The following is a 16,253-nucleotide window of genomic DNA, read 5'->3' on the forward strand; positions in this document are numbered from 1 at the left end:
CTAATCGTTTCTGCAGGCAGTTTTTGTTTTGGAATTTACAACCTCATCACACACACACACACAAGCATGTTATGCACATTATTTGTAGCTCGCTTTTCGGCGTAAAGCAGATGCTTCTTCTTCTACTGTAGCTCTGCCTCCCAGGAATGCTCAATGGGTAAAATGGCATGCAAACCGTTTTTCGTTGCGCGCGTGTGTCAATAAATAAGGCGACTAAAAATACGTGAGAATAGCGAATATGAGCAAGATGAACAACAACAACAACAAGAACAGTGTGAAACAATTTGAAAATACGACACGCGCGCGGGGGCGTTACCCAAGCCACCCACAGTTTAGCCTCTCAGAAAACCGAAAAAATGAAAAAAAAAAGAGAAAAGAACAAGAACAAGAAGAAGAGTAAATGGCGACAAAATGGGCCACTATAACATACAGAAGAGAGCAGGCTAGTTGTGGAGAGTAGCATAAGGAAAAAGTCCACTGACTGTGTGTGTGTGTGTTGTTTGTTTATGTATTTGTTGGGTTTAAAATTCAATTAAGCAACTTAAGCAAATCGAACCGCTGTATTGGATGGCTATCGAATACACACATTCTACCTCTCCTCTTTCTCTCTCTCTCTCTCTCTCTCTCTCTCTCTTCTCGGGCTGTTTGTGTTTCAGTTGACGCTGCCAAAATGTTTGCCATGTCGCTTTTAACCTTGATGGATTTGCTTCTTATGCTTTTTCGGCAAAGTGGCATTTGAAAGAGAGAACTAGTCATTGGCAGAGAGATGGGGGGGGAGGGCGAGCCAGAGACTGATTGGGTTGGCTTGCCTGCAAATATTTATTGGCAAATGCCATAGCATACTTTTTGGAGATGTAGTTGCAGAACACACAAACCCACTACACCTCCCCCCCTTCTTCTACCACCGCGTTGCCGTCAAGCTTTTGGAATTTATCAGCGAGTTTCTGTTGTCGCATGTTTTTAGCTTGCCTTGGTTGGGCATCGATTTATTTTGGCGCCAGGGCTGCCAGGCTGTCAGAAATCGATCGAATTGTCGAAACGTGTGCGTTTGCTTCGAGGTGGATCTGTTAATTGCGTGAGAGGAAGCCCCCTTTAGGCATTAAGTGTATTACGAGTTTCGAGTATCAATCAATCGATTAGTATATAGCAAAAGTAGTCGGGCAATAAAACGTTCCGATTGGCATCGACAATATATATATATATATATATAAGAGAAAACTCGGAAATAATTGTCTGGCAGCAGGTCAAGTCCTAATGAAAATGAGCTCATGACGACGGCAACGCTGCGCGATGACACTATTGTTGACATACCAATACACGCACAGACACACGCACGCTGCGCCATTTGCGTTGTTTTGTGGGTCAAAGGGCTGCCGCAGTACGACAAAGACGACGCTGTCTTTGGGTGCGGGTACGCGGCGACCATCGTCATCATTCTTTGGGCTGACAGTTAGCTGCTCTTCAAACACATTTACACATTTAGCACACACACACACACACACACAGCGGTCTGCTGTTGCAATTTAAGACCGTTAACTGTTAGCTATACCGTTGTTTGTTCTATGAGTTTCTGATCATATATATTGCATGCGTTGTGTCCCTGTGTGCGTGCGAAACTCATACATTTTGCTACTCCCCTCTCGCTCGCACGCTCTCCCTCTGGCCGTTTTATTGGTTAAAATGGTGTCACTGTCAGATAAGCTTTCGCTCGCTCTTTGCCTCTGCCACTGCCTTCCTCTGGCTTTGCTCCCTGCCTTCTCTTCGTGTTTGCATTTAATGCACTCTAATGCACTAGTGTAGTTGGCAATTAGTTAGACATTCAAAGGCTCGCCTTAATATGTCTGTCTAAACAAATTTTGTGCAAATTGAATCTGTTCGTGCACTTTTCCCATTTCATAGCATACGCAGAGGCGCAGGGCTTTGCTGCTGTGTGAGAGAGAGACTTACCGGCGTCAGCTGTCAATGGCGGCCACTTGAAATGGGGTCAATCAGCGAGGCTATTCAGGACAGCCACGCCCAAGCCAGGCCGCCCAATGCAGCGTGCTAAGTGCATGCCAACTGACCAGAGCCCCTTCTGGGCACTCCCATGTCAGTGAGAGTGAGTCCGTATATGTGTGTGTGTGTGTGTGTGTGTGTGCTATTACCACCAATTTATTTTCGTGTCAGCCAACAACAACATTGAATTCCCTTACGCTTCACTTATGCACCTGTTCCAAATGCCGTTCCTTTGCCCCCATTATCTTTCGATTGTGCTTGCATTGCAATAAACTTGAAGCGCTGCCAATAAGGAAAAGCAATCAAAGAATAACACCAACAACAGGGGATGCGGTCTTACTGCAATACAGGCTTATGTGTACATATATGTGTGCGTGTTTGTGTGTGTGCTGTGCAGTGCAATTTTAAAAGGCATACGTCACAAAGGCAACAACAATAAACAAAGTACGACGCGTGGCATTGAAACATGAGTGTGTTGTGTAGCAAACCAAGAAGACTAGCACCGCTCTGCATAAGTGTGAGTGTGTCTATTTGCGGCAGTGTACGAGAGAGAGGGAGAGAGAGAGTGTAACAGCAAAAACGGCGAGTAGAACTAACAGTAACGGTAACAGCAACTGCAAACAGTAACAGCGCAAGCCAGTGCGACAGAGTGGGAGAGAGAGAGAGAGAGAGAGAGAGAGAGAGAGAGAGACTAAAAGAGACGGAGGTTAAAACTGTCGCGCGGAAGCTGCAAAAACACGTGACGCGGTTGCGAGTACTTTTTTTTTTTTTTTTTTTATATTTACTTTCTTCTTTTATTGATTTGCTGTGCTTTGTTTTTGTTTTTAATTGTTTCACAGATGCTCTGCATGTGTTGTTATATGTGTGCTTGGCACTGTTAATTAAATTTTCAATTCTTTATTGATTGCTTGCAGCCGTTTAACAGTTACAATTTAATCATATTGACGAGTGTTGTGTCTGTGTGTGTTACCAACAACGCGTGTGCCAGCCGACAATTTGGCCATCACATCACCAGTGAGCTAAAGCAGCATATACAAATTGAAGAAACATTTATCAACATTTATACAAAACAGATATAAAAACAATAAACCAATTACAACAACAACAGCAACAACAACAACAACAACAACAACAATAAAAAGCAGCTGTAAAAACGACGCGTGTGTGCTGTGTTATTTTTTTTTTTTTAACAAGTCTACGACACGCGCTGCCAACAGCCGTGCATCGTCCTCTGTGTTGGGACAAAGGAGAACTTATCAAAGGCTTGATTGCAAAATAAAGAAAAGAATAATTGCTAAGAGCAGAATAACGTGACTGTCAAAACAATAACAAATATACTGTGAGCGAGGAAGAGACGAAGTGACCACTACAAAGTGCGTGAGTGAGCGAGAGAGAGAGCGAGTGCGAGATCGAGAGCGAGAGCGAGAGGGAGCAGCAACATCACCATGAGCGGTCGTCCAAGAACCTCCTCCTTTGCCGAGGGCAACAAACAGTCACCAAGTCTGGTGCTTGGCGGCGTCAAAACTTGCAGTAAGTACAACACATATCTATCTACATATATCTTATTATTATAGATACATTCAGACAAACTTAAGAGGTGAAGTGGATGCATCCATGCAGAAAATTTATCAAGGAATTTATTACCCGGTTAGGAACATATTTTTTTTTTTGAGTTGACTTTAGCACTCACATGAATTTTACTTGGGGAAAATGTATATTGTAATATTTGTAGTCAAAAATCAATCAAATGCTTCGTTAGGTTTCGCTGTCTGGAACGTGCTGGAACTATGGAACTTTCTTCTAGTTGGAAAAGAGAAATATGGAAATGATGATATATGACATATGATATTAGCAGCTATTTCCGGCCTTGTCCGATCAAAGGTCTTCTACACATTTTAGACATCAGTTTTCCAGCCATTTTTGAGCCTTTCCTGAACTCCACGTCCAAATTTATATCTCAAATATCTAATTTGCTGATGAGTCCATTGAATAACGAGCCAACAGCTGAAAATAATCTCGGAATCGATAAAAAGATAACTTTCGTGCGCATTTTCCATCCATTAGGGTGGATTTTACGGTATGTGTGAAATGAATTTGAGGAAGGCTCCTTGAGATTGGGGTTTGGGACCGAGGGCAAAGTTTCTTACAACCTTTTACGCGAGTTTTCCACACTGACGAGTGGAATTTTCTTCGTGCGCCTCCATCACATCAAAAATGTCAGCTCCGACCCCATTAAGTATATATATATATATTCTTGATCAGCATCAATAGCCGAGCCGATCTAGCCATGTCTGTCCGCCTGCCCGTCCGTCCGTTTGTATGAGGTGTTTAAAGTAGAGGGTTCAGGGTATCCCCTAGTCGAGTGCTCCCGACTGCCAATGCTGATTATGAATATATTTAGTACCTTATATTAGCAGCAATGTTGTAATCGGATAAAGGAATATAAGCAGAGATGCGGGAAACATATATAATATAATCGAGCAAGTTTTCTCAAGATTTCAGAAAACTCATAGAATAATAGCTTACGTGATATTCGTATTCTATTCCAATTGCAAATTGGTTTATTGTGAAGAATCCATTTAGAGATTCTTTAGTTGATTTTCTTTCGTTATTGGTTGCAAGATTTTGGAAGAGAAATGTATGCCAAGCATCTTTAAAACCGTAAATATTATAAAAGGACCAAAAGGACTTATTTAGTTTTGCCATTCATCGTGGCTTAGAAGACCCTTTTTTTTTTGTTGAGCACTTTATTTCCCCCTAGTTTCTATAGAGCTATATGATATTACGGATTTAATCCAAGTTAAATTTGTGGGATAATAATAATTCTTTTCATGTTTTCCACCTTTAAGAGAACTTTGTGGAGCTTTTGACGTTTCGTCAAAATACATTGAAAGACAAACAAAGCCAAAAATATATATACCCTATAAAGTTATAGGGTTGCAGATGCCTTCATCTTCATTCGTGTAACAAAAACACGTTTTAGCCAATTTCAATGGGTACAGGGTATAGAAAGACAGACACACATGGCTTTGATCGACTCGTCCGTTGATACTGATTAAATACATATATTTCATGATTTTTGCGTGTGGTCAGGGAGTCTGCTATGCGTTAAACATTTTAGTACGAAGTCATAATGCCCTACCTCAGGGAAGCAAAAGCTGCTTTAGCTCAAGAGCCAGAAGGAGGATCTTAGCTAAAATGCACTTGCAGTAATTAAATAGATGTGCTATGGGTATATCTACTGATTTACTTGATTTTCATGAACTCGCAATTATCGTGAAATGTTACATACGAATGTTTTTGAAAATATATATCAATTATATCTTGTAATGTGGCTCAATGATTAATGCGAGTCGGATCAAATTTACATGAACTTTGTTGAAGGTAAGTTTAGTCCACTTTTTATACGAATATGATATAATTGATCAAAAGTTTTCTAAACTAGTGTTTGAAATTGTTAACAAAGGTGTTGTAAAACGTGACTATTGATAGTCTTGTAAAACACGACGAGAGATCGCTCGCATTATTTATTTAAAGACTTTTAGTCTGCAAATTAATTCAACTGGAAGCCTTTAGTTGGACTTTTTGTCGGATATGCCGCTATATGGCGTGCTTAAACGTTATCTAAAGTTGAAGGCTAATCAGCTGTAAAAGCATATTTTCTGATTGGACTGACAGCCCCTTCGAGCTACTATCGTCTGATCCGTGATTAGTTTCACGTGAAGATCACAGAGAGGCACACAAGGGCTCATTTAAGCTTTTAGGGCGGAGAGAGAGTGAGAGAGAGATAGGAATGGGAAGCGTACACTTAGAGTTTATGAGAGTCACGTGCTCATTCGATATCTGCTGCCGTCATTGTAACTTCTTTTCTTTCTTTTTTTTTTTTTGTCAAGTTTTGCATTGCTGCATTTCTTCACATAACATGTGTTTTTTATGTATATTCACTATCACGGCTTGAGTTCAATTTCGAAATGAGTCGCGAATTCTAATCTGTGGAATCGACCGTGTTAGCTATCAATGTTTTTCTATGAAGCACCAACCAACGAGGGCTTCTCAATGAGTTTGATTCACAATCGTAATTATGAATTTATAGTCACATGCATGATGGGGCCATAGAACTATATATATATATATATATAGCATTTATCAGCGGTCCGCTCCACGTGCCTCATCGTCGTCGGGAGCAGACTAAGCAAGCCGCCTTTCCTTGATTCTACTTAACCTCATCCCCTCCCTTTATCCACTAGCGCGCCCCCAGCAGCTGTCAGAATATTCATTTTTGCAGCGCCAGCGAGTTCAATCGATTTCACACTCACACTAAATATCTCACCCATACATACACACACACACACACACACACACACACACACACACACACACACACTGTAATATACATGCACATACATACACATAGGAGAGCACTCGATTACTCACCACAATCGCTCTCTATTTTGCTCTCTCTCCCAATTGCAAACTTGCTTTGCGGTGCGGCACAGTGGCGCAATGCAGTGGCCGCGCCGGTCACGTAAGCGACCGCGACCCCACTGTACACAAAGGTGATGGCGCGCAGCGACTGCGATGGTCGGGTGCCGCTGTTTTGTCTGTTGCGCTCCCAAAAGTGACTTTTTTTCCATCACACCAGCACAATTACACATGAATACACGTACACAGGTATGAAGCTTCGCTTCAGTCGCCGTCACCGCTGCCACCGCATGGCGAGTGTGACGCGCATGCTAGCACAGCGAATTCGCACACAGATACAAACACAAACACTCATATAATCATATACCCATATACACTCACCCTCGACAGTTTCACCTCACACGACCTGCCGCTTCGCTGAGCTCTCTTCGTTGCCGCCAATCGCCAGCCCGTTGGTCGGTCGTTGTTATGCTCTCACAGAGCGATGTCGCCATCGATTGTTGTTTGGTTTTTCGCCGCAACATTTGCTGCTGCCGCTGCTGCTGTCGCTGCGGCCAATGCATACAGTTGTGTGATGAGTTGAATTGTCGTTGCTCGTGTTTTTTTCGCTCTGGCTTTCAGTAGCACGAAATTCGTCGAAGTAACGCTGAGAACAACGCAAAAACGCGCGCAACCAACTTCACTTTACTTTTTCACTGTTGTTCGCATTGCCCATTTTTTTTTTTTTTTTTTTTTTTTTTAGTTTTTTCTTTTTGTTTAAATATTTTCTGTGCCTGTGTGTGTGTGTCGTGTGTATTTCTTATTGCGCTGCTTTAACAAAATTGTAAAGAAAAATGTAAAGAAAAACTAAGTGTGCAAAGCGCTGCAGAACGTGGAAAGTGCCAGCGCCCAATAAGTGCAATATTTTCCCTCAAATTTCCACTCATTGCATTCTGGTCGACGTTGTTCTCGGTCGTGTGTAGCTAACCGCGCCGTCCCTCGTGTTTGTGTGCATCTAGTTAAACGGTAACTGCGCTGTCAGCAGCGACGGCGACGACGCTGGCTTTGAAGTTGGCAGCAGTCGAAATTACTGTTGTTGCTGTTACCCACTGCCTGCTGCCTGCTGCCTGCTGCCTGCTGCCTACTGCCCACTGCCACCCCCTGCAAAGAACATTCTTGAGCTGATGAAAAAGCGCCCATCACCAATACTACAACAACAATCGACTTGAGTAAGAAGGTCAGCAGCGACGTTGACGCATTCGAACGCTTTCTCGCCGCGGTCGCTAAGCGCTCTCTGCAACAACAACAAAAGCGCAGCAGTGGCGGCGCTGCACAGCGTTTTTCTCTTTTTTCACTTCTACTGTTGGCTGCTGAAGGTGACGAGCATGTTGATCAATCGCGGTTCACTGCTTGAAGGTAAAAACTGTTAACTTTAAGGAATATACAACACTAGAACAATGCTGTAAAAATAATTACTTTTTAATTGTGCCACTCTTTAACACCCGCTCACACACACCCACACACACACACTTGCAACGGCAGAAAGAGAACTTCAGCTGTTTTACCTGTTGAAATGGACGCTCTCACGATCAACTCGCTCTCTCGCGTTGTCTCTCTTGCTCTCTCAATACACGTGCGTGTGTGTGTGCGTGCGCATAGACTCGTCTCTCGCGTAATTTCTTTAACCTGTCGGTCGCTCAATTCGGCGTTTGCCTTTGAGAAGAGAGGTTGCGCGTGTAAAAAAAAACCAAATTCAATTAATAATTTTTAGCTCTGAATGTGCACATGTGTGCGTGTACGTGTGCATGTATTAATGTAGTAAGCGTATGTGTGTGGGTGAGCGTCGTAATTTATATTACACGCAACCGATTACGCTCATAATTAGTGAAAAGACGGTAGCAACAACAGTCATAGAAAAGGGAGGATGAAAGACTTAGACAGGCATTATGACCAGAGATAAAGTTTTTGATTCTGAACGACCGTTAAAGAGCTAAAGGTGTTGTTGCTCATAAATGATGCAAACATTGAAGAAGAACTTCAACATATAAAGATTTAACAATTTAAGAAGAATTAAAAATTAAAATTGGATAAATAATTCAAATAAAAAGTGGCACAGATGACATGACTCGATCAATTTAACCGCAAATCAAGAATATATACATACATACTTTATCGGATCGGCAATGCCTCCTTCTGTCTATAATGTAAATTTTCGCACATACCAATACTCAAAGAAAAAAATTCATTTGTCCATGCCCATCTTTATGATAGATGTGTAGATACGGATACGGATAGGTGCAAAGGCGCGCCGCTCTTAACATTGAAGAGAACGGCACTTACAGAGCCAATAACAGATTGAATGTGTGTGCCGCTTCTTTGCTGCACTCTATCCATCTGCATTGCATATGAATGTCTTCTTAAACCGAAAGCTTGCACGAATTAATAAAGAGGCTTTTCTCTTTTGTTTTTGTGGTCTCAGAACGTATTCCGATCCCTTTGATTATTCCAGCTAGGCAAGTGCAGCATTTGCAAAGCTCTCTCACGATAGCTCTCTCTCTCTCTCTCTCTCTCTCGCTCTGGTGCACTCATTTTAAGATATGAACTTTCAAATGTGCTTACATAAATGTATGTATCTGTATGTGCATGTGTGTGTGTGTGTGTACTTATGCATGTATGTGAGCATGCGCTTTTTGCACACAGAAAACGCACACACGTCCGCATGATTCGCATCGGTCGGACGAGCGAGGGGCGTGCTCTCTTTTCGTGCTCCGTTGGTCTGTTCGATTGGATCATGCGTTTGGGTGTTAGCGGCGGCGTCGCTGCCAGCGCTTGCGTCTTTTGGCGTAAACAAGATAATGACCCACATAGACAGGCGTACAGACGGGGCGCATACCGCGCGTTAAGGCAAGCGGCACAATGCAATGCGAGAATGTTGTGAGCATTATTCAGATAATCTATCTTTAGACAAGCTGACAATGGGTATATTAGTTTTATGCATAAACTCAATCAAGAAGATTGAACAGAGCATTGCGCAGGCTGTTACACCCGACTGCAGCCTTGGTTTTTTGCTCTTTCATAAATATTGAATTTATACTTATTTATGTACATATGTATTTATTTGCGTTGCCGCTGGCGACCGGCGACCCCCAAAATGCGTTTGTTTGCTCCAATTGTGATTTTCGGCTCTGCTGCTGCCCAATTGGCTGCAAGCCAAATTCATGCCCTAATTTATGAATCTCTTGTTATTTAAATTTATGAAATTGGACAAAGATTTGTATCAAATGCGAATATCCTGCTCTCATTTGCCAGTAAATACGAATACAAATCCCGTCTCGGGCCAACGCCCGACCGAGCACTCCAGTCACATGAGCGCAAAGGGTAAATATCAAATACCCTTTCCCTCCTCCCGTTCTTAAGAGTATTTACAGCATCGGCGACACATGTTCGATACGAACCAACAGACTGACAGATGAACATGTCCATCATGTTTGTATGCCTTCTATATAGACCCATTTGTTCATGCTGATCAAGAGTATATATGCTTATGGCATCAGAGATATCTATATCTATATCTTACATGCATCACATAGTGCATAAGGTTATAACACTTGAAATAGAAGCAATCGGATATAGTAATCCGATGTTGATCATCAAAAAAGTAAAGTGACAACTACAAATAATGTGAACTATGGAGAAAACTATGGAGAACGTCTACATGAAATAGCGAGAGTTTCCTTTTGATATTAAGTCAAACAGGAAGAGGGAAGCGAGCTCAAGTCGGAGCAGTGCCTGACTAGGAGGTTAAGGTTGCCTTAAAACCTCTTCGAGCTAGCTTTGCAAGCAGTTTAAATAGCCCAGTTAAACTTTGTTTGTGGTCAGCTCAAGGGAGGGCTCTTTCAGTTACAGATTTTCTCCCGTAACTGTTAATATATGCTAACATATGCTATGTTTAACTATATCGAAAGGCAAAGCAGCAGCAAAGCAAAGACATTAAATAGTCGCTGGAAATTCATGAAATGTTCGTAAATTAAAAAAAGGGTTTGTTAGTTGTAACATGTGTCCACTGAACACATTTCTGAAAATGTCACATTCTTGCAAAATGTGTAAAATGCGGCCTGTACGTTTCCCCATGAGAAAACACATTTCACACATCTTTCAAAAAAGGCACATTTTTGAAAAATGTGTAAACTCGCACCGAACATTTCATGTTTATTGCGATGATTAATCGAGATTTCTATCGATGTTGTGAAAAATGATAAAGTATCATAAGCATAAGAAATTTAATATTAAAATAATCCCACACGTTTTAGAATTTAAACATGGCAAAATCTCGAAAAGAGTACCTAAAACGGAGCCCTTACTACGAGAGCGCAATATTTGAGTTTTGGAATAAAAACTTAACGGCGCTTATGTAAATTGAAGAAACTCGATCAGCTGTTTATTTAAAGAAGCGGTACCTTTGCCACTCACATGTTACCGACAACCGGTGGAACACCAATATGTAACATATGAGAATGTGACATTTCTTAAACCAGTGGACAGAGGCTGTTAATCATGCACATAAATGTTTTTAATGAACCCATTAAAAATGGGTATAAGGGTATATTGTATTTGTGAAAAATCCAAATGTATGTAACATGCAGAAGGAAGCTTCTCCGACCCCATAAAGTATATATATTCTTGATCAGCGTCAATAGCCGAGTCGATCTAGCCATGTCCGTCTGTCTGTCTGTCCGTCTGTCCGTATGTATGAACGCAAGGATCTCAGAACCTATAAGAGCTAGAGAAATTTTAGATGTACATGCTCCTAGTTCCCGCGCAGATCGAGTTTGTTTCCGATAATCGATAACTTGCTCCGTTTCCAAGCAATCGATAAAAATCTATATCGATATCCTGTTTTTTTTTTTTTTTTGGCAATTTTGGTAAATAATAAGAGCTAGAGTCACCAAACTTGACATATAGCTTCTAAAATAGAATATATATATGCATTTGATGTTGGAAGAAGAGGGTTCAGGGTGTCCCCTAGCCGGGAGCTCCCGACTAGAACCTCTAACATGTTTTATTTATGAGTTTGTAGAAGCAAAGGACATGTGTATGCTATATAAATATGTAAATAGTTTATTCTGTGAATTTAAAAGTATAGTACAACAAAGTATTGTCACATAATTGAAATACACAAATACACCAATTTGTTGGTTCAAGCGTGCCCGACTAGGAGATACCCTAAAATATACTATAATATAAGCTGGCTTTAAAACTTAAGTGATTTGTTAAATATTTGGATTGCTTGGAAATTGAAAAAGTGTTCGATTATCGGAAGCAAACTCGTACTGTGCGAGCACTAGGAGGACATACGTTCCTCTCAAGTCTCTTACAGGAGCTGATGTCGACAAGCATACGGACAGACGGACGGACAGACTTGGCTATTAATGCTGATCAAGAATATATGTATATACATATATATACTTTATGGGGTCGGAGATGCTTCCCTCCAAACGTTACATACATTTCCAATAAGCCAATCTACCCTTATTATCCAATGGGTTCAGGGTATAATAAGAACGTGTAATTATATCGTAAATATGTTAAGGGTTGTATTGTAATGTTAAGGGCAAAATGAGGCAACCTTGAATTGGAAATCAGTTAGTCAGAAATCAATTATGGATGCTCCAACTAGGTAGTTTGGGCTTGGTTGGGTATGCTGGACTTGCCTAGAAGCATGCTAAAATTTTCTTGTCAAAATTTTCCAGTAAATAGTTCTTTCCTATCGTCCCCATAGAAGAATTTAAGTAATCTAAACTTAACATAGTGGGGGGCACTTGGGCTAAATTTACAACAACATTTCGGAATAGCTTTTAATATAGTTGAAAATAACTTGAAATAATAGAAGCCATAGAAGCCAAAACGGCCACCAATCGGGCGGTGAAGCTGAAGGGCGCCGCCCGCGAGGCTGGCGCCACCAAGTTCGGCAATCAAGGCTCCGCCAAGCAGCAAGCCGGAGTTGGAATCAGCAGGCACAACTCCACCAAGAATTATGACAAGCATTTTGTGCAAGCTGGTTAGTGTGTGTCTAACATGATCTCAGTCTGCGATATATGCCATACAGTCTTCATATAAAGCTATCGAACTCTCCAAATGCAAAACTAATTCCATTATTTTCTCTTTCTTTCCAGGTAAGTTGACTAGCAATAACCGTTTTGTTGATAAATTCCAAATAGTTATTATTAAATGTGGGTAAGCGAGCAAACTTGGAACATACATACATACATATATTAACTCTGGAAGAGAGTGTGCGGGACAGAGAGACAGAGAGTTGTGCAAATAACGGCACATTAAGCTCTTTTTAAAATACAAAACATCTTTGATGTAATTAATCGAATATATGATCTCAAGTTGTTGCGTTCGATAAATCGTTTTACGAATTATCGAAATGTCGTAAATTTGAATGCAAAAAAAAGAAAAAACAAAAAACAAAAACAAATCTGATGAAATGTTGCCGCAATTGCTTTTTTTTGATGTCACATACTTTTAGGCGCCACGCGAATATTTGCCCTACGGCCGCATCTCTTGGTTATCATTGATTTCTTGCACTGCAAGCGAGTCCTTGACATTGTTGTGGGTCTATTTACATACATATGTAAATATATCACGCGCAGGAGCGTCACTTACTTAATCATGTTCACGTATTACTTCCAAAGAAGCCAACAGCTCGACGTCATCTAATCAAATGCAACACGAGCGAGCCGCAAGTAAACCGTCAATTAGCACAGGCACACACACTCTCACGCACGCTCACACACACACACACACGCACACATGCAAACAGGCAGCCAAAGCAGCAACATCAACAGCGCTGCTGCCGGCTGATGGCCGCCACCTAACAAGAATTTCTAGAGCTCTCTATTTCTCTTTGGCTGGCTCTCTCTCTCTCTCTTCGGCTGTCTGTTTCTTTTTTCTCTCTCTCTCTCTCTCTTGCTGTGGTGCGCCTACTCTCTTGGCTTGCGCTATGCGTTGTGTTTGGGATCACTTTGCGGTTCTTCACAACGTTCAATGCTCCAGGGCAAAACACAAGCTAAAAAAAAGAAAATGTGAATTAAACATACGCACAAACGCACATATATGTATATTGGTGACGTTGGCTGCGCTGCTGACGGCGCTGTCGCCGTCGTAGCTGCGTTTTGCCGCAACCGTCGCCACCGTCTGGCTACAAGCGGCAACGTTTTTAGTTCACTCGCGTTGAATCTACCGAACAGGCGTATACGTATTTTCGTCTCGTGCGTCTTCGTCATTTTCGTCGTTTTCGTCGTTTTCGTATTTGCCCACTTCGCTTCGTTACGTCTACGTTTCTTGTCTCTGTCGTACCAACGAGCAGGCCGCAAAGCGCGCAAATCGTAAAAATACATGCATGAAAGCAACGAAGCACAGTGAGAAAATAAAACGAAAAAATTATACTTAAAGTGAAACAACAGTAACGTTTTTTTTTTATATATATATATATATATTTTTTTATCGCGTAAACACACACACGAATAGACTATTTCTTTTAAATTTTTTTTTCTAGTTTACAATGATTGTGTAGTGCAGTGTAATGGCTTTATAACATAATTAACTGAGAACAGCACAGATAGGCAACAGCAACAACAAAGTGTACACAAATGTATACAATTTGCACATGCCAAATTTAAATTGGGAACAAATTTTCGATAACATGCAGATTGATTTTGTTTTTGCATTGAAACTAATTCCCAGCTAATTGCTGGGAATGTTCTATAAAACTCCACTCCAATCTGATAGAAGTGTGTGTGTGTATGTGCGTGCGTGTATGTGTTTGTATATGAGTGTGTGTGTGTGCGCTGCATTTCTATATACATATGTACATACATATATATTTTTTATTCTGTTTATAGGTTTAGTTTTTGTGTATATATGTACATAGTTAGTTGAAATTTAGGCAAAAGCAAAAGTAGTTGTCTATTGGTAACGCGTTTTACCTGCGGACCGGTGTGTGTATGTGTGTGTGTGTGGGTGAAATGGAGGATAGTTCGTGAATGAACCAGCCGCCACAATCGAATTCGGCTGCCATGGCGCCTAGTGCCCCCCCCCCCCCCCCCCCCCCCCCCTCTTTTGACTCGCCTTGGCCCGTTTGTCCAGCGGTCCAAAAAAATTCATCAATGGAAAAGTTTGCAATATCGGATTCTCTGTCTCGCTCGCACGCCACGCAACAAGTGAGCAAAAAGTCAGCGTCAGCGTCAGCGTCTTGCTGTTTTCGCCTTCTTCGTGCTGCCTGCTTGACATCCAGGCGCAGCAGCAACGGCGGGCGGCAGCGGCAGCGGCAACGCGTCTTCAAACCAGTTTCGTTTCACATTGCCGTTGCTGTTTTTGTTGTTGTTGTTGCTGTTGTTTTTGTACTTGTACTTGTAGTTGTAATTGTTGCTGCCGCCGCGCCTGCGCGCTAATTGGGTGGCTTTTGCTAGCGAGTCAATCGTCGTCTTCCTTTCTTTCTCTGTCTCTCTCTCTCTCTCTCTCTCTCTCTCTATTTAGAGACTGATCTGTTCTGTTATGCTGCTGCAGCATTGCTGTGCGTTTGCCTATTGGCAAAAGAACATACATACATATGTATGTATTTGGGTGAGGGGAATGTGGAGGGTTTATTGGTTGAAGGCAGCACAGCGGTGCATGCAATTTCTTATTGGCGACAATGTTGAAATACACACACGAACACACACACACACACACACACACACACACACACACACACACACACACACACACACACACACACACACACACACACACACACACACACACATACATACACACACACATACATACATACATACACACACACACATACATACATACATACATACACACACATACATACATACATACATACACACACACATACACACACACATACACACACACACATACACACACAAGCAGAGACAGTCAGACAGGCATGCGCATGCCTTCGGCCAAAAGTGAATTATTCATGTTGTTGCTGTCGCGTTGCCAGTGGAAAATTCCCAAAAAAAATTCGCATGAACTGGGGCCCCCATCGTGGTGCCGGCATAGCCGCTGCCGGCCGTGCCCCTACCCAGCAGTACCAGCAGCAGGCACCAAGCAGAAGTCAAGTCAGTCAACGTCTTTTTCTTTTTGTTGTTGTTGCTGCTTTTACGCGCTCTTTCGCTTCACTTTTCGTTTTATAAAAATAGCACAGACGAATAAATGTTTGCACACAACAACAACAACAACTACTGCCTCTGCAGCTATTTTTATGCCTTTGCTTTTTGTGTTGCTTTTTATGTTTCAAATATACAAACTGTTTGCATTACGTTTGCTTTCGGTACGAACTATAGTTGGGCGCGTGTCCCGTTTTCTTGCGCGACACGAACACGCACGACTTAACTAACAGTACCTGTTCGTGTGAAGAGAGTCAATTGCATTCACATTCGGAATTGTTGTTCGGGTTGCGACATTCTGACACGCGCTCATCTCTAGTACGAACTGATCTCCCTCTCTCCCTCTCGCACTCTGTCTCTTTGCGTTGCATTCTGTTCTTTCGCTCTCTTTGGATGCGTACACCCACGCGGTAATTGTGCCAATGGTTCAAGGCAACAGCCGATCGGTACAAAAAAAAAAACAAAAACAAATGAAAAGCTTGCTATGTATGTAAGTTCGACAGTGCCTTCGGCTGCGCACGCTCTTTGCTCTCTTGGACCTTTTGTGAGAGTCGAACATAATTGCATTCGCATGCGTCAACGCATTCTTTCTCTTCCGCGACTGTGGCGTAAGATGTGCTCGCCGTTTCGTTTCCCACGCGTTCCGCGAATGCGTACTGTTTCGATATACAT

General features: G+C 41.8%; 1 protein-coding gene across 5 annotated transcripts in view; it reads left to right on the top strand.

Annotated features, from left to right (window-relative positions):
* Positions 1-16,253, top strand: part of LOC115765441 (protein kinase shaggy) — a 57,630-nt gene that overhangs the window by 4,518 nt on the left and 36,859 nt on the right. For 3 of the 5 annotated variants that reach the window (XM_030709009.1, XM_030709007.1, XM_030709008.1), the window contains exon 2: positions 2,910-3,525. In XM_030709009.1, the coding sequence (XP_030564869.1) occupies positions 3,441-3,525 (85 nt within the window). In that variant the 5' untranslated portion in view covers positions 2,910-3,440. Of the gene's footprint in view, positions 1-2,909; positions 3,526-7,316; positions 7,813-12,273; positions 12,455-16,253 lie in introns of those variants that run through there. The other 2 variants (XM_030709010.1, XM_030709011.1) reach the window with 2 other exon arrangements.

This window comes from Drosophila novamexicana, unplaced genomic scaffold (assembly GCF_003285875.2).
Source record: "Drosophila novamexicana strain 15010-1031.04,08,12 unplaced genomic scaffold, DnovRS2.1 tig00000960-arrow-arrow-pilon, whole genome shotgun sequence".
In the NCBI taxonomy this organism is placed as follows: Eukaryota; Metazoa; Arthropoda; class Insecta; order Diptera; family Drosophilidae; genus Drosophila; species Drosophila novamexicana.